This window comes from Anabrus simplex, chromosome 5, assembly GCF_040414725.1.
Source record: "Anabrus simplex isolate iqAnaSimp1 chromosome 5, ASM4041472v1, whole genome shotgun sequence".
In the NCBI taxonomy this organism is placed as follows: Eukaryota; Metazoa; Arthropoda; class Insecta; order Orthoptera; family Tettigoniidae; genus Anabrus; species Anabrus simplex.
This window is the reverse complement of record NC_090269.1, coordinates 343,513,408-343,540,960: the sequence shown is the minus strand read 5'-3', so window position 1 is coordinate 343,540,960 and position 27,553 is coordinate 343,513,408. Positions and strand designations below refer to the sequence as shown.

The 27,553-nt window shown below is 38.1% G+C and overlaps 1 protein-coding gene across 1 annotated transcript in view; it reads left to right on the top strand.

Annotated features, from left to right (window-relative positions):
- Positions 1-27,553, top strand: part of LOC136874892 (uncharacterized) — a 213,949-nt gene that overhangs the window by 60,959 nt on the left and 125,437 nt on the right. The window contains exons 5-6 of the mRNA XM_067148597.2: positions 418-509; positions 20,423-20,608. Coding sequence (XP_067004698.2) covers positions 418-509; positions 20,423-20,608 — 278 coding nt within the window. The remainder of the gene's footprint in view (positions 1-417; positions 510-20,422; positions 20,609-27,553) is intronic.

The window sequence follows — 27,553 nt, the reverse complement described above, 5'->3', positions numbered from 1 at the left end:
AGTGCCAATAGGTCTGCAAGAAAGGAGTAAGAAAGAGAAATAAGGGGAAAGAGACCAGTGGGCAGATCTAGAGAAAAATGGACAGACTTAGTAAAGAAGGATGTAGAGGAGAGAGGTCAGGATTGGGAGCGGATTGTGAATGAAGAATGGTTCATGGACCAAACAAAATGGAAGGGGCTCATATACCACACCTGGGAAACTGGAGTTGGTCAACGATGATGATGATGATGATTGTGCTTTTACGGTCACGTTGGACCACTCTGTCCGGTATTCTATGATGTTTTGTGGTTTTTTTCCTTTCTCTTCTTCCAGTATTTCTTTATTTATTTATTTATAAACAATGTGCTGTACCTACAATTTGGTTAATCTTACATTAGAAAAGTCAGAAGTTAGTGCTAGTTATATTTATTGTTTCAGGTAGCAACGAAGAAATTCAAACATGTAATTACTGATTCCAACATAGTGAGGGAGTTTCCTGAAGACCTTCTTAAATCAATGGCATATGACAGGTTTGTAATGTAGCAATTATGAATTTGAAATGCAGTTCATTGATGAAAAAGGCTAAAATAACTAGTGGTCTACCTTAACTTTATACACTACACAAGCCTGCATTAGAGAGTAAATTGGTGCGATTATCTTTGCTTGAGAGAACAGAGCTAATGAACTTCATTCTTAAAAAATAATTTATTGCTATACATTATTATATTAATCATACTAAGAAGGAGTTGTGCTAGATAAACGAAAACCGGGGGGCGTGTTTACACATGAAAGACAACGCCTATTCAGATGTGTCTAGTCGATGAAGAGTGGTGCTAGTAGTGCCACTATGACCTTGCAAAGTAAGTTTGTTTTAAATATGCACTATACACTTTGTGAGCGTCAGTCGTCTTCTGGTGTTGATGTGAGGTAGGAGTGGGACAAACATGCCTCTGAGGAGACAAAGAAGGCAGTATGAGCAGCTTACTGAGTTTGAACGAGGTTATGTAATAGCATAATAGGGTTTGAGAGGACTTTGAGAAGGTGGATGTTCTTTCCACAGTATTACACAAAAGCTTGGCAGGTATGTATTCACAGTAGTGGCATGCATTGTTCGAACTTCAGATAGGTAACCATGACAGAGCAACATGTGCCTTGCTGCATATGCAACCACTATCACAAATGAGTGGAGCGTGTAAACTAAAATATCTGAGTTTGTTCCAATTCGTTCGACAAGGCATGTTCGATAATATTGATGTTGTTTCCAGTAGGGAACCTGAAATATTTGTCCCGAATGATAAATTTATAATACCAGTATAGCCTAGTTGGTCCGTTATTGGACATTATAAATTTTCCACCTAATTCATTCCTGGTTACCAGCGTTTCGTCCCAGTGTGCTAAGGTGGGTTCATCAGTTGGTAAATAGCACACCTACCAAGACGCATGCTAGTGCATACTGTGGAGGCCACTGCATAGGCTGCTTGGAGCCACCAGCAGTGCCAATGCACTATGAGAGACTTTGTCTCATTTTCAAAAATTGTCCTGCCTTGGCCATCAGATGATATCGATGTTGATTCCCATAGGGAACCTGAAATATATGTCCCGAATGAGTAAATTTATAATACCAATTTAGTTGGTCCGTTAGTGGACATCATAAATTTTCCAGCTAACTCATTCCTCGTTGCCAGCAGTTCGCCCCAGTGTACTAAGTTGGTCTCATTAGTCGGTATATAGCACACCTACTAAGACGCATGGCTAGTCCATACTGTAGATGCCACTGGGTAGCGTACTTGGAGCCATCAGCAGTGTCAGTGCTCTATGAGAGACTTTGTCTCATTTTCAAAAATTGATGCCTGCCTGGCCATCATCTCTTTTCTTTATTTCGTACCTAAGATCGTCTTGAGAATCCACAGGAAGTTTTTGGATATTAGATTCTGCTTCGGTGATAGTTGCAATGATATCGTCATCTTTGTTAAAACTTGGCCAATTAAATTTAGGTCCTCTATTAAGAGTGTCTAATTCTTGATCTGTGAAATGGATTCCAGAGAACGTTTTTTACTGAATAGGCTGAACATGTCTTGAACCGTTAACTGATTTATTCCGGACTTTTTATTATTATTGTTACCTCCGTATCATATTTTGCCCTTTTTAGATTATCTAATTTCTTGTCCAGTGTGGCTTGCTTCTTACTTAAGATTCCATTTTATATGAGATATGACATTGGAGAATTCCATTCTAGAGGGACCAGCCATAGTGGGGGGGGGGGGGGCATCCAGATGAGCTAAATATAGCTTTTCATAAAAAGAAGGATTTCTTTCTGTAAAGAAATTTAATCTCTTTCCTTAACCGCAAGTGGTTGAACTTGTTTTGAATGAAAAGGTGAAATTGAGTTAACAAATTTTTTTCTTTGGGAAGGTTTTAAAATTGTTTTGTTTAGTAGACATTCTTTTAAAAACGCTATGTCCTTTGAAATTTTTGCTACTCTGATTTTGAGTTTCAAAAACTTATTTAAAACTTTCTTAGCCTGGTTGGCTTCATTAGTACAATTTAAAATAAGAAACAATGTTAGGTTTAATGGTCCACCCTATCAGTACACCTCACTTTACAAGTGAAAACTATTTAATACAAAAACATATCAAACCAACCCTGGAACATGTTTAGTCTCATTTTAGACTTCATCAGCCATAACGTCTCGTAGTAGATTACAAAGCTCATTGTTGCAGTCTAGTAATTGAAAGAATGGAAGAATCCATGTCCTTTAAAAACCGTTTGAGAATAGCAAAAAAATGTTATCTTCAAAGTTAAAATTTGAAACATTTCTTGAAACGTGACATGCCAGCCATAACGTCTCGTAACAGAATACAAAGCTCATTGTTGCTGTCTAGTAATTTAAAAATGGACGAATCCATGTCCTTTATGAACTGTTGAGAATAAGTAAAGACAAAATATATACACACTGTTTACAATAAAATAGTTCACATTTTGCAAAAATTCTTTCTTCACTTTTAAATTTTGAATGGCGTTTCTTGATAATATTACATGCAGTGCTGGTAGCTGGTAGTTTCAGTGTGCTGACTGAGGGAGATTGAAATTCTGACCTTGGAATAGGAATGGTACCAAATCCACATCAGAATATTTAAAGGCCTTGACTCGTATGGCAATTTCTTTCAAAAATAAGCTATATCTGGTAGAAGGTGTCTGATGCTTCTGAGATAGGTTGTTCAGTGGCAAAGATCAGTGCTGCATGACCACCATATTGATGGCTTAATTCTTCTGATTATTCCTTTTAAAAAAAAAAGGTCTGGAAAGAAAGAGAAATAAATTTTATTTTATTTTTTTTGCTATGGGCTTTACGTTGCACCGACAGAGATAGGTCTTATGGCGACGATGGGATAGGAAAGGCCTAGGAGTTGGAAGGAAGCGGCCATGGCCTTAATTAAGGTACAGCCCCAGCATTTGCCTGGTGTGAAAATGGGAAACCACGGAAAACCATTTTCAGTGCTGCCGATAGTGGGATTCGAACCTACTATCTCCCGGATGCAAGCTCACAGCCGCGCGCCTCTACGCACACGGCCAACTCACCCGGTGAAATAAAAATTAACGGGTTTAAAACCCTCGGAAATTTAAGAAATGAGTTGCCATCATGAATGTGTGACGTAAAAGCTTACCATCAAATTTGGTGAAACTCCCTATAGCTGGTTCACAACTGAGCCTCGCTCTGACTTGCTTCTCGACGCGCTACTGCGCGTGTTATAATTATGTTTCCTCTTGCCTGGCAGAACTTGGTTAGGGGCGGTAGAGTGGGGAGCAGTGCTATTAGTAGGGAAGGGGAAATAGCTCAGCCTATAAGGAGAGCGGGAGGGTGGAATGTTTGTTTTAGAGGAGGTGACTTCAAATATTAATATTTCGTGATGATAAGAGCGATGGTGTCTGTTCATATAACAGATGTTTGTTCTCTTGTATGTCGTTTGGTCTGCGAGATCACCAGACCTTTTGCCACTTAAGTTCATATAGGGTATTATGGAACAACAAATCCAGTGTCATCCAATACCAGCATTAACTGTTGCTGATTTGACTAACCATGTGCAACAGGCATAGAACTGCATCCCACAAAATGACATACAGTACCTGTACGACACAATGCAGGACGTTCGCATGCTTGCATTCAAAATCGTGGTGACTGCAGCTGTTATTAATCTATCACCATGTTGCATATCTTCTTGCACATACTTGAACCTGCGACCTGGAATCTTTAATCCGATAAATATATTACCTAGACACATGCTTAGCCTAAATTGTATTCCTTAAACTAACGCCTTCTTGGTGTTGAGATATCGTTTTCTACCAGTGTATTTAAATATACAGAAAAACTAGTGCATGTTTCGACCTTTCTGTGGTCACTTGGTAGTGATGCATTATGGATAAAGTATAAAGCAAAGCAAAGTCATCTCAGTACAGGCCATTAAAGCCCTTAGAGGGGTGGAAGGTAAAGGCTTCCACCATCTGTAATTTCGGCACTTGCTGGGCTAGAGTGGTGAGCTCTACACCTGGCCGGCTCTGCTGTCGGGAATTAATCTGGTGGTTAGTTTTTGTATAAGCAGAGTGAACCTCAGGGCCATGTGCTCATCCAGAAGTGGAAATCTTTTTTAAAAAATGGATAAATTGTATACATTCAAAATATGTCACCATTGAAAATTAGAATAAATGTGACACATCTTTCTATAGCATTATGTAAAAAGTTTATTTGCTTAAATGTTCTTGTATTATCTTTGCTAAAAATTGTTATTGTAGAGATGACACTTTTGATGAGACAAATGTTATACTAGATGCCATCAAATAGATGTTGGAAGAAGTTTCACTGTGGTTGATATGCTATCAGTCTTGTGTATTAACAATATATTTTAAATTAGATGTCAGTATGGAACCTATGAAGTTTGTATTGTAATAGTTGTACTTGTGTGAATCTTTGTAAAGAAGTTGCCAAATCTAAAAGGAAAGAGAGAATATGGAAGATGAGAGTGTGAACCAATATGACAATAAAATAGGGTAAGTATATGAAAACAAAGACTTACGTCCTTTCTTCCAACCCCTGGTATTGATGTTGTCAGATGAAGTGGTTGTCTGAACAAGTGTGAGTTATTGTTTGCTCTGGACTGTTACTAGTGGGGAAAGTGAAGGCGAAGGGGGAACTTGGAGCAACGGTAGCAGAGTTAGTGGCTTGTTTGATGAATGTTGAAGGACATTTGTTCATCTGTGAATAAGTGTTAATACCGTATTTACCCGAATAATCCCCGCCGTCGAATAGTGGCTGGACCCTCATTTTAAGAAGGCTCATTTTGAAAAAAAATTAAATGGACTAAAATTCCTTCCATCGAAAGAGTAACGTAAGCATAAACAAATATTTCGTATCACTCCGCGAGGTCCACGTGGTCTTTACGCAAATATCACTGCTATGAAATATATTTTCCATGAAAATGAGCAAGCAGGCCTACTTGCGTGACAGGTATTTCATTATTCTTCACTTGCAATAGGCTTGTTTCCCTGTAAATGGGAAGATTCGTTGTCTCTTGCATCACTAGAATCCTCTCCTAAATTACTTACAAGTTTGTGGAGTTGGCTTTTATCTTAGTTTAATGCTACGTAATCCAAGATAACAGTTAAGTTTGTATTCACCAACAACATTATCTCAGATAATGAGTATTATCTCGGTTTAAAATTTTACCAGAGATTGGTTGGCCGGTAAAATGGGAAATCTAAGATAATAGCCTTCCAGGATGGCTACTCGTAGACGGCTGGAATGTCTAATTGCTACAGAAAATCACAGCAACAAGTAATATGATCAAGATTATGCAATTAACAAACGTCTTAGGTGGATGAAAGTACTTGCAGCATATTTCGAGGACTATGACGACCAGACACATTTTAGGTTATCTAAAGCTTCGACACTGTCAGTATGATCGAGCATAAGCTGGAATTCCCAACACAGATAAGCCTAAAACGAAGTCTTGATTATATCTTGTACGGTACGCGACTGGGTGACTTTTAAATAAAGAACCAAAACTTCTTAGAAGTTAGGAAAACTGCTACTAAAATTATCAGGAACACCAAGAGGCAGTACAATAAAAATATCATTGAACAAGCAGAGAGGGATTTTCAAAGAAACAACACTAGAGACTTCTACCAAACTTTTAAATCTCAAATAACACCCTACTCAGCCCCTACACTTCACCTTCAGGGAGCTGACGGAAAGCTGAAAATGAACAATGAAGAGTGCACCACAGTTCTAGCAGAGTATTTCAACAGCCTTCTAAATTCAAGGGAACCCAAAGAGAAACTGCATTTCGAACCTCAGAATGTTACTAAGTCAGACTCTCTCCCACCAACAAAGGGGGAGATACAGAAAGCCATTTCAGAATTGAAATGTAACAAAGCAGCGGGCGAGGATGGAATCATAGCAGAGCTCTGGAAATACACTGATGAGGAGTCAATCCAAAGTATCCATGAAATCATATCTAACATCTCGGTGACAGAAGCGTTACCTAGAGACTGGACCTCAGCTATCATCCACCCGTTACACAAAAAAGGCGACAAATCAGATCTCAACAACTACAGAGGGATTTCCCTTGTATCAGTGACGTACAAGATACTCTCCAAAGTATTACTCACAAGAGTAGAGGCTTTGTCTTTGTAATACAGAAATCGGACTTCCAATTACATGATTTTGAATTAACAGCCATCTTGTAATTCAGAAACGCCAACCCTCGCCAGTTTTTGCGGATTCTGCTTTTCCGCGTACTGCCTGCAACGTGATATTGTGGCGTTCCTTAAAACGCTGAATACAAAAGAATTACTATTTCACTCTATTTTCAACTATGAAACACACTGTAGACACACCAAAGTGAGTAAAAGTGCAGAAAGCTACCCCTGCACATTCCGGAGGATGCGTTCTATCGTGATGCGGAAAAATTTGGAATTTATCGTGATGCGGAGAAATTTTGAATTTACCGTGATGTGGAGAAATTTTGAATTTAAATTACTCTGTAAAATACGGTATTATTTAAAAAACATGTAAACGCAGTTTAGAATTAGAAGTATGAATTGTTTTCCGTTTAAATATGACATACGGGGACAGTTTTCTTCCATCTACGGTTTTTCTGTAACACCACATTTCAAAAGCTTCTATTCTCTTTTCTTTCTGAGCGAGTTATCATCCACGTTTCACTTCCATACAATGCCGTGCTTCAAACGAAAGTCTTCAAAAACATTTTTCTAATTCCTATATCAATTTTTGAAGTGAGCAAATTTCTTTTCTTAAGAAAGGCCTTCCTTGCTTGTGCTAGCCTGTATTTTATGTCCTCCTTAGTTCTGCTTTCGTTAGTTATTTTACTACCCAAGTAACAGTATTCATCCACTTCCTTTAAGACTTCATTTCCCACTCTAATATTCCCTGCATCACCTGACTTTGTACAACTGAACTCCATTACTTTTGTTTTGGACTTGTTTATTTTCATCTTGTACTCCTTACCCAAGACTTCGTCCATACCATTCAGCAGCTTCTCGAGATTCTCTGCAGTCTCAGATAAAATGTAAAATAACAATATCGTCAGCAAATCTCAAGGTTTTGATTTCTTCTCCTTTGATTGTGATTCCCTTTCCAAATTCCTCTTTGATTTCCTTTACTGCCTGTTCTATGTAAACATTGAAAAAGAGGGGAGACAATCTGCAACCTTGCCTCACTCCTTTCTGGATTGCTGCTTCTGTTTCAAAGCCCTCACTTCTTATCACTGCAGACTGATTTCTATACAGATTGTAGATAATTCTTCGTTCTCGGTATTTGATCCCAATCACCTCCAGAATCTTAAATAGGTTGGTCCGATCAACATTATCAAATGCCTTTTCTAGATCTACGAACACCATGTATGTGGACTTGCCCTTCTTAATTCGATCCTCTAAGATCACTATATAGAAATAATATGAATCACCACCTTATCAATACACTATTTTATTTACTACCAAACTGGTAAATAGGGTCAATACCGGTTTCGACCCCTATGGGGTCATCCTCAGTTGACACATATAAATATCTATAAAAACATCACATATAATAGTTAAAGTTTAAAATTGATGGGTCATTAGTATACTGGTAAGTACATATGCATGTATTATGGAATTTATAAAATTGTTCTATTAGAGCTATTATGTAGATTTTCTGTTTCTTTGTAAACAGTATCAAAAGTATTGTATTGGATGTGGTTCATCCATTTGACAAAATGCTAGTGGATTGAATATGTACATTTGCTGAGGTACATGCTATTCTATTTTACAATTTTTGTTTTACATAATATGGGGTAAAATTATTACATTTGCACATATATGGTGATATTAGGTACAGTGTAGGGTGTTAAAAATGTACTATTTGAATTTTCAGTATCCTGATTAAGTTTGTTCTATTAGAGCTATTATGTAGATTTTCTGTTTCTTTGTAAACAGTATCAAAAGTATTGTATTGGATGTGGTTCATCCATTTGACAAAATGCTAATGGATTGAATATGTACATTTGCTGAGAGGTACATGCTATTCTATTTTACAATTTTTGTTTTACATAATATGGGGTAAAATTATTACATTTGCACATATATGGTGATATTAGGTACAATGTAGAGTGTTAAATATGTACTATTGAATTTTCAGTATCCTGATTACATTTCATGTAGTGGTTGTAAAGTTTACTGATTCACTTGTTTAGTTCAGTTAAATGCATAATGACCTTGTTGGTTTGAATTCTTAAAATTAAGATATTGGTATGTAATACCTAGTTAACATGAATCCTTAATATTAATATATAAGTTTGTAGCACCTCTTATTCCCGTTTTCAGTCTTAAAATAGAATTGTGTCTTGACACTTTATTTTGTTAGACATATAAAAGTCTTGCTAAGATAAAACTTTGGGGCTAAAACCGGTATGAAATACTTATTTAAAATACATTAGATAATGGTATTGATATGTGGTGCTATGTGCATATTCAAAAAATCTAAATGAAATATAAATATAAATTGGTGACAGTACTGTAGGTTGTTGTATTGTAGGTCTATTAAAATGTATGTTTACTTGAATAGGATCGATCACATGCTGTACGCGTTACGAGTGAAATTGCATAATATATTATAGTAATAACTGGTAATTTTGTAGGATACTACTGTTGTAGTTGGAAATCTTGAATATCATTGAGAAAATGTTCTCATCTTGTCGCGTGTCGAATACAGGTTGAGTAGGTCACCATTAAGAGATGAAGTGCATATTGGATGTCGTATATCTAAATTAGGTTGTACGTTGGTTGTATCGTGGAGACGTGTTGTAAATTAATATATGTTGGCTGTTAGGATCGTGTGCTCTGTATGGCTGTCTGTTGAGATACAGAGCACACGATCCTAACAGCCAACATATATTAATTTACAACACGTCTCCACGATACAACCAACGTACAACCTAATTTAGATATACGACATCCAATATGCACTTCATCTCTTAATGGTGACCTACTCAACCTGTATTCGACACGCGACAAGATGAGAACATTTTCTCAATGATATTCAAGATTTCCAACTACAACAGTAGTATCCTACAAAATTACCAGTTATTACTATAATATATTATGCAATTTCACTCGTAACGCGTACAGCATGTGATCGATCCTATTCAAGTAAACATACATTTTAATAGACCTACAATACAACAACCTACAGTACTGTCACCAATTTATATTTATATTTCATTTAGATTTTTTGAATATGCACATAGCACCACATATCAATACCATTATCTAATGTATTTTAAATAAGTATTTCATACCGGTTTTAGCCCCAAAGTTTTATCTTAGCAAGACTTTTATATGTCTAACAAAATAAAGTGTCAAGACACAATTCTATTTTAAGACTGAAAACGGGAATAAGAGGTGCTACAAACTTATATATTAATATTAAGGATTCATGTTAACTAGGTATTACATACCAATATCTTAATTTTAAGAATTCAAACCAACAAGGTCATTATGCATTTAACTGAACTAAACAAGTGAATCAGTAAACTTTACAACCACTACATGAAATGTAATCAGGATACTGAAAATTCAATAGTACATATTTAACACTCTACATTGTACCTAATATCACCATATATGTGCAAATGTAATAATTAAATGCAGAAATGTAAATATAGTTAAATGTTATGTTAAGAAGCACATACGGTGAGAAAATGCATGTGAACATGTGGAAGAATGAATGAGGGAGTGAAAGGTTGTATAAATGAGAAATATGTATATATTAGGCTATACTTTGTTACTTTACCTGTAAATAGTGTATATGACTGTTTAGGATTTAGGTAATTATCTCAAAGGTCAGGGGGCACAACGTGTAGGGGGCTTGTCCTTTTCCCCTGACCTTCCATAGATGCTGTAAAGGTTTATGGTAAATAAATAATGAATGAATGAATTTACCCCATATTATGTAAAACAAAAATTGTAAAATAGAATAGCATGTACCTCTCAGCAAATGTACATATTCAATCCATTAGCATTTTGTCAAATGGATGAACCACATCCAATACAATACTTTTGATACTGTTTACAAAGAAACAGAAAATCTACATAATAGCTCTAATAGAACAAACTTAATCAGGATACTGAAAATTCAAATAGTACATTTTTAACACCCTACACTGTACCTAATATCACCATATATGTGCAAATGTAATAATTTTACCCCATATTATGTAAAACAAAAATTGTAAAATAGAATAGCATGTACCTCAGCAAATGTACATATTCAATCCACTAGCATTTTGTCAAATGGATGAACCACATCCAATACAATACTTTTGATACTGTTTACAAAGAAACAGAAAATCTACATAATAGCTCTAATAGAACAATTTTATAAATTCCATAATACATGCATATGTACTTACCAGTATACTAATGACCCATCAATTTTAAACTTTAACTATTATATGTGATGTTTTTATAGATATTTATATGTGTCAACTGAGGATGACCCCATAGGGGTCGAAACCGGTATTGACCCTATTTACCAGTTTGGTAGTAAATAAAATAGTGTATTGATAAGGTGGTGATTCATATTATTTCTATATAGTGATACCTATCAATACGGACATGAAGCTTATAAATAATAACCTCTAAGATCAGACGTAAAGTCAGGATTGCTTCATGTGTTCCTACATTTCTTCTGAAGCCAAATTGATCTTCTCCCAACTCAGTTTCAACTTGTCTTTCCATTCTTCTGCAAATAATACGTGTTAGAATATTGCAGGCGTGAAATACTAAACTAATGATGTAGTAGTTTTCACACTTGTCAGCACCAGCTTTCTTGGGAATAGGTGTAACAACATTTTGCCAAAAATCGGATCGCACTTCTGTTAATATTCATATACCTAGTTTTCCTTTCTCTGAAGGTTTCCTCAATTTTCCTGTATGCAGCATCTACCTTTCCTGAGACCATACTACTTTCAACATCCTTGCACTGTTCCTTCGGCCATTCTACCTTAGCTGCCCTGCATTTCCTATCCACTTCATTCTTTAATTGCCTGTATTCTTTTCTGTCCTCTTCATTTTTTGCATTCTTGTATTTTCGTCATTGATCGATAAGGTCTAGTATCTCTTGAGTTATCTATTGATTCTTAGTTGATCTTTCCTTTCTTCCTCACATCTCTTCAGCAGCCCTACTGACCTCATTCTTCATGACTGTCCTTTCTTCTACTGTGTTTCCTTCAGCCTTTCCATTTAGTCCTTGTGCAACATGTTCTTTGAAACAATTCTTCACACTCCTTTCTTTCAACTTGTCTAGGTCCCATCTCACTGGATTCCTTCCCTTCTTCAATTTCTTCAACTTCAGACAGCATTCCATGACCAGCAAGTTGTGATTAGAGTCCATGTCTGCTCCTGGGAAAGTTTTGCACTCCAACACCTGGTTTCTGAATCTCTGCCTAATCATAATGAAGTCTATTTGATACTTTCCAGTGTCTCCAGGTCTCGTCCATGTGTACAGCCGTTGTTTGTGGTGTTTGAACCAAGTATTAGCAAGGACTAAATTGCAGTTTGTGCAGAATTCAATCAGCTGACTTCCTCTTTCGTTCCTTTGTCCCATTCCGAATTCTTCTACTGCATTACCTTCTCTTCCTTGGCCTACCACTGCACTCCAGTCTCCCATCAGAATTAGATTCTCATCACCTTTTACATATTTTATTGAATCTTCTATCTCTTCATATATTCTTTCGATTTCCTCATCATCCGCTGAACTAGTAGGCATATAGATCTGCACCATTGTAGTGGGTATTGGTTTGGTGTCTATCTTGACAACAGTAATCCTTTCACTATGCAGGTCGTAGTAGCTTATCCACTGCCTTATTTTATTATTCATTTTTAAACCAACTCCTGCATTTCCCCTGTTTGATTTTGTGTTGATAATTCTGTAGTTGCCTGACCAAAAATCCTGCTCTTCCTGCCAACGTACTTTTCTTATTCCAACTACATCTAACTTTAGTCTATCCACCTCCCTTTTAAGATTCTCTAATCACAACAATTCAGATTTATAACATTATATGCTCCAACTCGCAGATTGTTAGCGTTGAAATTGCCAAAGAGAATTTTAACATGTGATGGAGGTATGTTGATTAAGGTTTAATCCAGGAGATCCCAGAATTTTTGTGCTTCTTTATCCTTTAGGATGTTATTTTTCTGATTAATGGGAGCATGTACATTGATAATTGTGTAGATTTTATTTGCACATTTCAGAGTTAGTGTTGCAAGTCTGGGGGATTGTGATTTAAATTCCATGACTGAATCTATGATTTTGAGATTTATTAGTAGTCCGTTACCAAACTGTGGACAGTTTATCATCACTCGTTTTCTAGGGATTCCTTTATATCGGTACCCTTGTGATTCTGTTGGGTCTTGATTGCTATTCCTTATTTCTTGAAGGGCTATGTATAGAATTTTATGTTTGTCCGTGATGTCAGTGACAATCTTTAATTTTCCAATTTGGCACAAAGAGTTAACGTTGTGTGTCGAGAAGAAAGAGATTTTGTAATCTAATAATAACATGTGTAAAAAGACATATATAAGAAATTTTGGAGTGTTCTTGGACTTGAGAAGTTTGTTTCCAAGCCGTGTTTTAGAGTGAACCAAGAAATGTTACATAATTATGTTATTTATGAGAAGATAGTGTATTTAAATATCAAATTCAGGTTTCCAAATCGACGATTGTCCTTAATCATGAGAAACAACAAATTTGACAGAGTTATTGTCATGTGACATGCCTTGTTAGATTTAGTATTGTTTTATAATTGCATGGTATGTTAATATCTGATTGTGTGACCAGCTGAAGGTGGCCTAAGAAAGGTCGAAACCGGTCCTGTAGATTAAATAAGATTTAATCAAATATTGATTAGGTGGAAGCATTCTTTTCACTGTAATTGAATAAAGAAAGAGGTTTGTTTAGGTTTAATTCTTTGAAGATTTAGTGAGGATGATGGCTGTTGAGTTCTCAGATGCTCTTCTTCTTCTTCTTCTTCTTTTTCTACCGCTTATCCCACACCTGTGGGGTCGCGGGTGCGAACTGTGTCGCACATGTGGATTTGGCCCTGTTTTACGGCCGGATGCCCTTCCTGACGCCAACCCTATATGAAGGGATGTAATCACTATTGCGTGTTTCTGTGGTGGTTGGTAGTGTAGTGTGTTGTGTGAATATGAAGAGGAAAGTGTTGGGACAAACACAAACACCCAGTCCCCGGGCTAGAAGAATTAATCAGAGACGATTAAAATCCCCGACCCGGCCGGGAATCGAACCCGGGACCCTCTGAACCGAAGGCCAGTACGCTGACCGTTCAGCCAACGAGTCGGACAGTTCTCAGATGCTCTAATCCATCATAATCTTCCAAATGACAGCCCACCGTATCCGAATGCTGTATTTTCTGTAATATATGATTGCAGTCGGTGGATTTCTTCTTCAAAAGACTTTTCATGGTCAACTGTCTAAAGGCTGGTCTCCACTGATTAACATTTAAACAACATGTTAAATGTTAACTAGTGACACCATCTTCATGTTAAATGTTAAATGTTGAATACTGTTTCATTTAACATTGTGTCCATACTTAATAAACATGTTAAACTTGATTTGACTTCCTTTTTCTATATACAGGTAGTTCATTATATTATTTTGTAACCGGTACTTCAGCGGTTACACAAACACAGTTAAGGGGAGGAAAGTAAATCATATTACAAGGTACCTTAAAGACTATACACACCATAACCATGTAATGAACTGCGGCGAAAACAGCACAAGTAAATATCAATGAGGGCAACTTGACGGTAACAAACGAGGAACGAGGAACGTGGAACGGTACTGGGAACCTACCAAGGGCATGGAGTAGCTAAGGTTGCGGTTTTCGGAAAAATCAACGGTGATCTTTGATTTTCAAAAATATTATTTACAAAAGGACTACAAAATAAATTCCCAACAAATTCAGCAATGCGGAAAATACCGATACACAGTTTAAAAATACAAATTGCACGTTCTTTGAGACACACCAGTTAGATATTCCTTGACAAGAGCTTCCTATAAGTTCAAAGAGTCAAGCAAATACCGTACATCTAATTGTACAATACAATCTCGAAGGTAAGAGGAAACACAGTATGCTATTACAAAGTAGAATGAAGTTAAACGTACTTTTCCAAAACATCTGTTTAATAGAGTGGTGATTAGGGCAATCTCCTGTGTGATACTTTAACGAAAATTAAATGCAAATTAAAACGGGACTGAAAACAACCGTACTTACCCTAAGGCCGCCCATCCTGAAAGTGAGGAGTCGCCGACGGCATCAAAACTACGGCAGACCAAAGGCAGACAGGCTTTAGCCAGATCACGAAACGCTGCCTCGCTCTCTTTAAAAAGGGGAAACTGGCCTTGGAGTAGCCAATCAGAACGCAGGAGCCTGCCTATCGCCACCCAGATTCACCAATCACAACTCTTTCTTCGGTCGCGATGTTTAAACCCCTTTCTTGAACACATACGATCACGGATCTTCCACTTCCAGAATAGTAAGAACATATTTCTAGAATGCACAACTAACAAAGGCCAACACACCCTGTTCTAAAAGTCTGCGTCACAAACTTTCTGGACTATTCCATTTAATATAGAAATGTAATCTATTAGTTACGACCAACATATGTTAGAAAAAATATTTTTTACACTGTACAGGTTAGGTAGCTGAATGGAATACAAATAAAATATTCTAGCACAATGCTCCAGATCTTACAGTAAGTACTACTTAAAAGATTTACAAATAAAATTTTCTACAAACACTTTCCACCTCCAAGAGATTCCATACCTATCTCAAATTTATGGTAATACATTTAAGTGGTGTCTAGTATTTTCAGACAAGGACAGTGGACTCAGATGAAGAGAATTACCGGGCGAGTTGGCTGTGCGATTAGGGGCACGCGGCTGTGAGCTTGCATCCAGGAGATAGTGGGTTCAAATCCCACTGTCGGCAGCCCTGAGGATGGTTTTCCGTGGTTTCCCATTTTCACACCAGGCAGATGCTGGGGCTGTACCTTAATTAAGGCCGCGGTCACTTCCTTCCAAATCCTAAGCCTTTCCTATCCCATCGTTGCCACTGTTATTGCCACTGTTGCTTCTGGTTATGATTTAGAAATGCAGTTTTATTGGGCACATTTCCTCCTCTCCGGCCCCGACTTCCAACTGTTGTGAACTTTTTACAATTCTCTATTGTACTGGGAGCGGAGGGATTGGAGTTTTTTCGATGCACTCTCGGGGACAGTTATAGATAATTTTGAGTTCCTGGAAACTGTCGGCTTTCTTTGCTTTATCTCTGTATTCCTTTGATGAGACATGCCACAAACAAGGCCTTTCTATTATATAATTAATTAAGTCCAGAGTAATCTCCTTGCTCTGCTCCATTTCTTACTATGAATTTTAGTACTGGTATAGTGCAGAGAGAACGACGTACGTGCGCGTATACTGTATTTGTAGCTTGTAGCTGATTGCAGTGGTTTCTCACTGGGCGATGGGGTCGCCACATCCCTACGCCTGGTATATAATTATTTTACATAATTTATTTCCAAAACACACGTTGACAGAGATTCAAGATATGTTTACAGATTTTTACGAATGAGTGTTGCGGAGTGTTGTAACTATAATCCTACTTCATGAGAAGCACGTCGTTTGCGTCATTTAGGCTATCTGTTGGCATGGAAACAGCACGGAAGTTGCTGAAGCTGTGCCGATATCTCACGAACAACTAATTGACTTGACATGTTAAAAGTGTTAACCTCAACATTCTGAGTTAACATACAAAGTCAATTGGAAAACACAATCACAATATACATGTCAATTGTAACATGTTACATTTAACATGTTGGTGTTAAATGTTAATCAGTGGAGACCGGCCTTAAGGTGTCACCTTGAGGTGAGGATAAATCCTCGAGTTACAATTCTAAATGTTATTTAGGAAGGTGAAGATGAGAGATGAAGGATGATTTTATGAAATTGTGAAAAAGGCTTTCTGCCTTATTTCATCCCTGTTGTTCAGGACGGGGAGTAGGCATTTCCTCCATACCCTGCAAACGTTATGGTTTTCCTGCCATTACTCGGGTAGCTGATTGCAGTGGTTTCTCACTGGGCGATGGGGTCGCCACATCCCTACGCCTGGTATATAATTATTTCACATAATTTATTTCCAAAACACACGTTGACAGACATTCAAGATATGTTTACAGATTTTTACGAATGTTCAACTTACCCCTTTTGTCACTCAGCAGTTATCCTGTCTGTATGAAAGTTTATCCAAGATATGCATGAACATGTCCACATCTACCTGAGCTAGCAGATCATTGATCTGTTGACAAAACTCATGGAGAGTTTTAGGGAGTGAGGGATGTACACTTTGCTATCTGCTTTACATCACACCGACACACATACGTCTTATGGTGATGATGGGATAGGAAAGAATCAGGAGTGGGAAGGAAGCAGTCATGGCCTTAATTAAGGTACAGCCCCAGCATTTGCCTGGCATGAAAATGGGAAACCACGACAAACCATCTTCAGGGCTGCTGACAGTGGGGTTCGAACCCATTATCTCCCAATTGATAGCTCACAGGTGTGCACCCCTAACCGCACGGCCAATTCGCTCGGTATGTACACTTTGTCTTTAACATAACCCCTAAGAGGAAAATCCAGCATTGTTAGATCAGGGGATCATGGTGGCTATGTCCTCACCACATCCAGTCCAAACAGGAGTGGTGCGAGATAGGTACAAGATAATATAGGTTTGCCTCATCTTATTGGTTACATAAAAGTTCCTCCCATATCCTCTTGCAGCTGTGACATCAGGTAGTCTTGCAAATGTATCTAGGTATGTGATGCCAGTCATTGTCCCCTCATGATAAAGGAATGATAGATATACTTGCTTGGAACTTAATGCACAAAACACATTCAGTTTTGGTGAGTCCTGTGTATGTGCCAGGCAGTCCGATGGTTTCTGTGTGTCTCACATCCTCACATTGTGGTGGTTAAGTTTTCCACTAAGGTGGAGCACAATCTTGTTAAGAAGATCATCTTCATTGTCCATCTTCTTCATCATGTCTACGAAGAACTCATACCTTCTCTGCTGTCACCATCACTCAACAACTGAACCAGTTGCAAATTGTATCCCTTACACTGCAGTCATTGTTATAAAATTTTCCATCCTCTAGGCTGCAGATTGGTCATCTCCAGACATGCCCTAGATGTAGACTAAGGCTGATGAGGAGACCCAGGTACCTGTTACAACAGGTACTGTTGCATTAGATATGGATGTCCAAAAACCCAAGTACCTGCTCACCCGCTATACTTCGCATCATATGTACCTGATGTCAAGTTGCTTGCATCCATTACTGCCGTTGTGTTTGATTCCCTTTCCCACTGTGAGATTACTTCTCTGCTCCACCATATTTCTCTTGCTAAACACAGTTCTTTTTCCCAAGAGACTTGTTTTGCATGGAATACAATTTTTCCAAATGTCTGAATTGAGGATCCCATTTTCTTATTTTGTGTAAAAATAATTCTATTTGTTTACAGTCTGCTTAGAAGTAGTCAACTTAACTTTTGTTAAGAATTGGCTTGATAGGATATACACTTCTACCACTTTTCCCACATCTAGGAGGTCACGGGTGCAAAAACTGTCACACATGTTGATTTGACCCTGTTTTACAGTTGGATGCCCTTTCTCATTCCAACCCTATGTGGATGGATGTAATCACTATTGTGTGTTCCTGTGATGGTTGGTAGTGTGGTGTGTTTGAATATGAAGAGGAGAATGTTGGGACAAACACAAATAGCCAGTGTCCGAGCCAGAAGAATGAATTAGACAAGATTAAAATCCCTGACCCGGCCGGGAATTGAATCCAGGACCTTGTGAACCAAAGGCCTCAATGCTGACCATTCAGCCGAGGTGTCAGACTGATATGATATACACTGTTTTTGTTTATTATAAAAATCTAGTGTGTGGCCATCGTGTTTGAAGTGTAGGCTTAAATAATATTTTTTAAAATAAAAGAACTTATCCCAAAGAATGTCCAGCCCCACAGTGTGGCGGGCAACACGTCCGCCTGTCATCCCGCGGCCCCGGGTTTGATTCCCGGCCGGGTCAGGGGTTTTAATCGTAAATGATTAATATCCCTGGCCTGGGGACTGGGTGTTTGTGTCGTCCTTAACATTGCTTTCCTCACATTCAACACTCTACACTTCTGCAATTCCAATTACATGCAGGTTCATATCATATGGTGCAAGTAGTGGCAAAAGATCTCTAGAGGTCGAAATCACGAACAAATATCATTTTAAATAAAATAAATAAAAAATCCCAAAGAATAAAAAAGTAGTTTGTGACTTCAGTTATTACAATGTGTGTAAGAGTAGGTAGGTTGGGGCACATTCCTATTCCCCATAAAGAAATCCTTCCCTTTCAAACTCGTACAATTAAGGTGCAGTATTTCAGAACAAACTTTACTCAACTCTGTTACTTTTTGTGTTAGTTTTCAAATTTTTAACTAAGTAGTCTTCATTTATCTTCTTCCCCATTACAATCAGTTTATAGATTGCAAAATTGTAAGGAAGAAGTACCCAGATAATACGACAATCAGATTTTGTGTGAGCAGGTATCTGGGTACCTGAGTACCTGGGTGTTACTAACTCTAGTGTAGACATCTTTCGACTTTCTGCATACACCCCATTCTGGCTTCCACAATATGGTATACATGGTCTGCTACTCAAGAGGTGCCCATGCTGTTTATCTTGGTGTCCCATACAGCCTCTTTCCTTGAATCAATCATCTTTATTTTTGGCAGAGCTTTCTAATGCTCTGCTCTGAAACATCTTTATATGGTAATATGTGATTGCATTTCATGGTACCACAGACAACACTGCGTGCTCTCCACACCGTTGTACATCTCTATGGCAACTGCATTATGTGTCCCGCCAAATGCATGAGAAGAGTGCATAGAGTGAAATCTGCCAGGTAGACTTAAAACTACCGGGCGAGTTGGCTGTGCGGTTATAGGCGCGTGGCTGTGGGCTTGCATCTGGGAGATAGTGGTTCAAATCCAACTGTCGGCAGCCCTGAAGATGGTTTTCTGTGGTTTCCCATTTTCACACCAGGCTGTACCTTAAATTAAGGCCATGGCCGCTTCCTTCCAACTCCTAGGCCTTTCCTATCCAATCATCTCCATAAGACCTATCGGTGTCGGTGGGACATAGAGGCACTAGAAAAAAAAAACTTAAAACTTGATGATATGGCGCAAGATCTGACAGATATCTGAAAAAATTATTCAGTGATATTTTCAGATAACTAGTTTAGAATCTTCTTCCTGTCCTTTTAACAGTTTCTTAGGGTTGGCACTTTGTGTGGATTTGGCCTAGTTTTACAGTCCCTTCCTGGTGCATGTGTGCATTCCTGTGTGAATACAAACACACAGTTAAAATCCCCTAACCTGCTAGGAAACAAACCTGGGATCTTTAAACCGAAGGCCTCTAACCGACCATTCAGCTAAGGAGCTGGATAAGTAACCAATGTAGAATAACACTATAAATATGCTACAGTGTCCTTTGCCTTTTTGGATCATGCATTTTACAACCTAAATTAAGGTAATATCTATTCAAAATATCCGACTCTAGAAACCCTAGTGGCTTGTGATGATGTCATTTGAATTATGTCTTTTCTGCAGTAGTACCTTTTCTCATACTGGTCTTTTTCTTATTTAGCTAAATGTGACAGTCAGACTAAAGAAAGATATTTATGAGAATTTTACCACAAAATGTGCTTCTTATACTGTAACACAGCAAATGGATGATAGCTTTTTCAAGTGCTTTGTATTTCAGCACCCAGTATCAGCGTGGTCCATGGACGGTTACTCTTCAGCCGTATATCTCATCTAGATTTATGGAACACTGTCCTGACCCAGAGTTGAGATGGAACGTATGGCAGGCTGGTGTTAGACGTTGTTCTGGTTATAGTGACAAAGCTCTTGAGACTAGTTCACACTTGGAGGCTATTCGTGTTTATAGGTAAGGAATGAGATTTATTACTTTAGCAATAAATATTCAGATAAAATAGCTAACAAGTTCAGACTATATGTATAGGCAACAGGTAAACCTATGTCCATTTCTGATAAGATATGGTGTTTCAAGTGTGCTGTTATCTTCTGGTATGGGTTTTGAATATACTTTCTTCTACCTGTTTCATTCTTATCTTTTAAGTATATGAAAGTGACTAGGATACAGAGCTCTCAAATTAGTTGAAACTTTGTTCGTGAACAAAAATATCCTACAGAAATCTGTGATATTTAGTGGCAGTAAAATAATAATATACTCATTAAAATGCATTAACAACTATCTTAATGAAACTGAAAGTGAAAATGCTCACTAGCAATATCTGGGCAGTCATGTTAACCTGGGTTAAAAATCATACTGGGAATTGATGTACGAAGCTAATGGATTATTTGTCCAAAGAAGCTACACACGACTGTAAAATTAGTGTGTGTTATAGCAAAATTCCTGAAAATGTTTCAATTAAAAAATTGAGAGGTGAGGGCTTACAAAAATGGCTAAGTGAATAGAATCAAACAGTGAAAGTTTTAGTAATGAAATCATTATTCCCTAGTGTGACAGACAGACATTCCCAAAAAATTTCATTAATGCCAGATTTCACTGCAGTGGTTGCAGGGCATGGGAAGTTGAAAGCTTGTTTACATCATTTCAGTAGTGTGGATTGTCCAATATGTTGATGTGATTTCAGTGATGAAAGACCAACTATTATTTCATTGTGAATTGTTTGAAAAAAAAGAAAGAAACATTTTAATGAAAGAGTATTTTAGGATCAGAGTCGTGGCCAGTGAGCAAAAGCAAATTAGTCAAAAATAAAAAACAATTCTTCCGTTTCAATAACTCAGAAGACTTTGAAAACTATGAGAAAGACATAGAGGGTGTAACTGAAAGGCACGGCCAGACTTTCAGGCAACGTCCTCACAAGTAGAAGAAAATACAGTAGAAGTCCGTTGTAGTGAGAATTCATAACAGTGAAATATTTTCTCACTAAAGCGGATTGTCACTATATCTGACTTTTGTAAAATTCTGGTATAAAGCTCACACACATCAAAATCGATATGCAGCGGAAATCCGTTTGTTCAGTACTTACGTTTTCGCTTATTTTCATACTAAGGTATACTTGTTAGTTATTTTTTAAATTCTGAGACGTGAAAGCTTATGTTCAGTTTCATTTTAAAAATTGGAGTAGTATAACTCCAGTGGCTTCTGTGGCAATCGTTTCATTTTTCTTATTCAAACAGCGTCGCCTAACCTAACTTAACCTTATATGAATCATGAAAAACATATTCAAGTGCCAGTAGAGCATTGCTAACCTTTTTGCTATAAATTTACATGGAAATAGCCTTTCCGGAATTTTACCAGATGCAATATAATACAGTGAAACCTCGTTAATACGTTCCTCATTATGACGATTTCTCGCTTGGCACCTTGTAAATTCGAAGTCCCGATTGACGTCGCATTGAAAATGAATATCCTCAGCCTGTTTCCAGTCATTCAACCTGATCAGGAATAGAATGAATAAAGCCCCTATCTAGTGGTGAGGATGGGAATTGTGCCAGCTGCTGAAGCCTGTCACACTCCTCTGGGGCAATGAGTAATGAATGACAGATGAAATGAAATTATATTGGAGAGTGTTGCTGGAATGAAATATGACAGGGAAAACTGGAAAGTAATTAAACACGGACAGATTCCTGCTCCTGGCATCTCTTCACATGACCTATTGTACATGTGTTACTCTACGCGAATACCTAAGTACAAACCACGCTACATTACAATACGAGACTTACGACATATGGACCGGAATAAACTACGCCACGATGCATATAACTTGCCTTGGGACAGTATACGTAATTTTCAGAACATAAACTCTAAAGTAAACAAATTCAATTCAATGGTACTGGAAATTGATAAGCACTCTCCTAAGAAACAGGTAAGAATCACTCGCCATTCATCCGGGTGGCTAACGGCCGAGATAAGATCTGCTATGGCCAGTCGTGACAAACTGTACAGACAATACAAACTGACGCATGACACAGATGATTTTGAGCGGTACAGGATTCTGAGAAACAGAACAAAGCAACTAATTAGGAACTCTAAATATAAATACTTTCAGGAACTGATGAACACTAACAGCCCGAGACAAAAATGGAGTAAATTACGTACGTAAGGTATAGGTAAAACCGTAGAACAACATGTACCAAGCATATCACTAGAGGCTTTAAATGATTATTTCGCACGGCCAAGAATAGCCTCTACCTCCTTCCCTAAAAGTTCACTACCCTTGTTTCAACAGCATTCTGTGGATGAGCAATTCTCTTTTAGAAATATCACTTTGAATGAAGTTAAAGGTGTGATATACTCTATTACATCTAATGCCACAGGTAATGATGACATTCCTATATCGCTGATTAAAGATATCTTGGGAGCTGTTCTGCCAATACTAACACATATATTTAAGTACTGCCTGACAAACGGAGTGTTCCCAGATGTTTGGAAAGATGCACTAATTAGACCCATCCCGAAGAGCTCCAAGTTAGATTCTCCTTCAGATTATCGTCCAGTATCCATCCTACCACCCCTATCCAAGGTACTTGAACGCCTAGTTCACACACAAGTTACTGAATACCTTACCAAGCATTCCCTCCTCAATCCCTTCCAATCCGGCTTCAGGAAAGGACATAGCACTGCGACAGCTTTACTACGAGTGACAGATGATATTAGACATGCAATGGATCAACGGGACGTGACTGTACTGACATTATTAGACCTCAGTAGTGCCTTTGACACTGTCAACCCTCAGTTACTACTGCACAAACTTCGAGAACTAAATTTTAATAGTGTGTCACTTCGGTTCTTTTCCTCTTACCTTGAAAATCGCCGGCAACGTGTGACAGTGGGAAATGTGACTTCAGGGTGGCAAAGTAAGACCCTTGGTGTCCCTCAGGAGTCGGTCCTGGGACCACTGTTATTTATCATCCAAATTAATGATATATCGAAAGCTCTTAAATTCTGCAAAGTGCAAGTGTACGCAGATGATGTACAAATTTACTGTCATTCAGAACCGAGTGATATTGATACTGCAATTACTAAAATAAATTCCGAGCTAAAACATCTTAGTGACTATGCAAATGAAAACAGTTTACTAATAAACCCGAATAAAACTCAAGTTATTATTATTGGTACCAGTAAAAACCTATATTCCCTTAAGCAACGGGACATCTCTCCAATAATTTTAAACAATAAAATCATACCCTACTCTACTTCAGTGACTAACTTAGGAATTATTATGACTTAGACCCTAAATTGGACTCAACAGGTGATAAGCACATGTAATAAAGTACTCAAATGCTTATATCCTCTGAAGCGATTCTGCAATGCATTCTCGGTTCGACTTAAAGTACAACTAATTCACTCTCTTATACTACCTGTACTTGACTATTGTGACACTGTGTTGACTGAAATTACCTGTGACAGTAACAAGAAACTCGACCGAAGCCTCAATAGCTGCGTAAGATATATATTTAATCTGCGATATGATGCTCACATATCACCATATTATAGTGTTGGCTACTGAATGCATGATTCGAAGCGGTGTATCGATTCATTCAAGTGTCCGAGTGAATCGATTCACAGGAAAGGCGAGCTCACGGCACACGATTCAGCTTACTCCCAGCGAACAGTGCTGAGTGGCGCACTCACTGGACGTTGACGGGGAGCCGAGCTTCCGCTGCAGCGAGACAGTGTATCATAGCACATCGAAAGAATCGTGAACGAGCGCGGCTCAGTGAGACACATGATACACACGGCTCCTTCGGCTCAGTGGACACGCGGAGAGCCGAGCTTCCGCTGCAGCGAGGCATACAGTGAATCATGGCACATCGAAAGAATCGTGAACGAGCGCGGCTCAGTGAGACACATGATACACACGGCTCCTTCGGCTCACTGGACACGCGGAGAGCCGAGCTTCCGCTGCAGCGAGACATACAGTGAGACATGCTAGACTGAAAGAATCGTATGCTATAATGGACTCTCGAGCTCAGCTCATTTGAAAATAATACCCATTTGCATTCACTGTCCTCTTCTTACAGGGAGGTTTAAATAATAGATGGATTTATTTGCAGTGTTAAAAAGGTAGTCACAACATAATTCTGAAGTAGCTAGTAAGTAGGTAGGCTATTAGGTTATACTATTTATTAGTTTAATGAATCTTAGTATTATAACTTAGTTGACATTTGACAGTTAAACTCGACTCTAGCCTGCCCTATGACTATGAGTCATGCTCATGAGTCATGACCACTCAAAAGTACCTGTTTTATATTGGGAAGAACGGCTCAGTATTCTCTCAGTTCATATGTCACATCGTTGCACAAGACTTCAATCATATGTGGACAGACGCAATAACAGTATGTTGAATCAGAAAACCAGCGGGCTACTGTACATCTCGAGTTGCCTATACAAAATATGACGATTTAAAAAAATCCTCAGCTGATAGAAAAATACTTTTTTTTAAAAAGGACTGAGCGAATTGTCGTGCGGTTAATATCGCGTGGCTATGCGTTTGCATTCGGGGGATGGTGGGTTCGAATCCCACCGTCGGCAGCCGTTAAGATGGTTTTTCCGTAGTTTCCCCATTTTCACACCCGGAAATGCTGGCTCTGTACCTTAATTCAGGCCATGGCTGCTACCTTCCTAATCCTAACCTTTCCCACCCTGCGTTACCGGAAACCTTCGATGTATTAGAGTAACTAGCATTTTTTCTAAGAAAGGAGTTCATAGTATGAAGACAAGATGGCAGCTGCGAGCACTGAATGCTGTTGCTGCTGTCTTACCAGCACATACTACACAGATGCAGTAGGAGCGGTGACCAATGAGCCGTGAATCGGATCACTGTATCGATTCAGTAACGTGAACGGAATCAAATGAATCGATTCAGTAAAATGAATCGAATGTCCCATTACTACCATATTATAAGGAATTGTCGTGGCTTCGAGTGCACCAGCACCGTGAATTTCACATGTTATCACTTCTGCACAAAATACTTTCCACTAATACTCCCAACTATCTTTCTTCACCTTTTTCTTACCTCTCTTCATATCGTGACCACAATACGAGATCTGGCTTCTCTCTTACCATACCTATAAACCGCAGTGCTGCTTACAACTGCTTCTTTATAATCTCTGCGTCCAGGGCATGGAATTTGCGACCTGCGAACATTAGGGACAATCCCTCTCATCGCAAGTTTAAAGTGGTGTGCCGCGAGTATTTGTTGAGTAGATCCTGCTGACTTGCTGGATAATTGTTGAGTGAATGAAAGAATGAATGGGATGAATGAACGGATTATTGCAGTGTATTTTACTTTGTGTATTTTAAAATTAAGGATTCTTTTGTTGTCATTTTTTATATTATTACTATTGTCTTTGCTATTAATATTATTTGTTTTATTTGTATTTGTAAGTACTGTGTAAGTTATGTACATGTATACTCGTCTAGTGGTTAAGTGTAAGAGAGGGCCTTGAGCCCTAACTTCGCCACCAATAAAGGCATTATCTATCTATCTATCTATCTATCTATCTATCTATCTATCTATCTATCTCACATGGAGTGACATGGATTTGAACCACGGAACTCAGCGGTGAGAGGCCGGTGCGCTGCCGCCTGAGCCCTGGAGGCTTCACGTCGTATTAAATCTACATAAAAATACATCAGTTATCGTGTCATGTTTACTATTACCGCTTAAAATGATCGCATTTTTCCTAGCCCTGAAAATGTTTTTCGTCATCCCTTGTGAAAGGAACGTGCTTTCCAACACAGATTAGAGCCCTTGCCACAGGAGGCAGGTCTGGGAAAGTTGTGCGAAAACGGAAAATGGCTTGAAGCTTGAACTTTGCAGGTTAATTTACACTTTCGGGAAGCAAGCCGTTAGCCTCAAGAAAGTTCAGTTTTGCTTTCTGGTTTTCATTGATATTGTTGAATAACCCAGTAAGCCCATTTGTGCTTGTATTTCACATTCCATTCAGAAGTTAGAAATGTATTCTGTGTTGAGTGATACAGTGAAGGGTAGCAAATATTTGTCGCATGATAGCATACGTACGAATTAGGAACATAATCATGTGAAGTACACTAGTGTGGTGTATATTTGTGTTGTGGTATGGATACTGAAAAAGTCGTGAAATCGATGATTAATGAAGATGAAATTAAAATCCAGTAAGTGGACAGGCATCCACATCTTTCAACGGTTGTGCGTACGTTGAAACTCGCATTTTCGAGTTTTGACTGTAGTCGATAGAAGTGTTGTCGCATTGAAGTTGACGGTCATAGTCATTCTCTGACACATGGCCGAGTTTAACCACCAAGTAATTCATTGCCAGAAAAAATCTTTAATAACCCATTGGTCCGAAATATGAGGCTTCAGTTGACATTTGTTTTAGAAAGAGTGTTTGATCTGCAATAATGCGCTCATACTTTTATGAGCCCCAGTGCAAACGTTTTTATAACTGTTGTCTGGTGTTTTACACATTTTTTAATACACTGTTGTTATTTAATAATCCCCAGAAGAAAAAGTTTTTGTATTTGTTTTCTCGTCTTTTGCACGTCTTTTAATACTCTCATCTCATCTTCATAGAAATGGTAGATAGTCTATATCTTTCACAGCACCTGTACATACACGACGTTACATGTAACAAAATGAAAATTTTTTTAACAACTATTCAAATGAATAGACATAGTTTTTAAGCTGACCAACTATGTAATCATCTGTTCTCATATCATTAACACACTAACCCCTACATTGTTTTTAATATTTAATTTAATTGGTATTTTATTAGTTTTTAAGAGAAGCAATGTACGTACAAATTAACATGTTTAATATCTTAACAATTCACCGAAGCTTTAATAACAGCTGAGGAT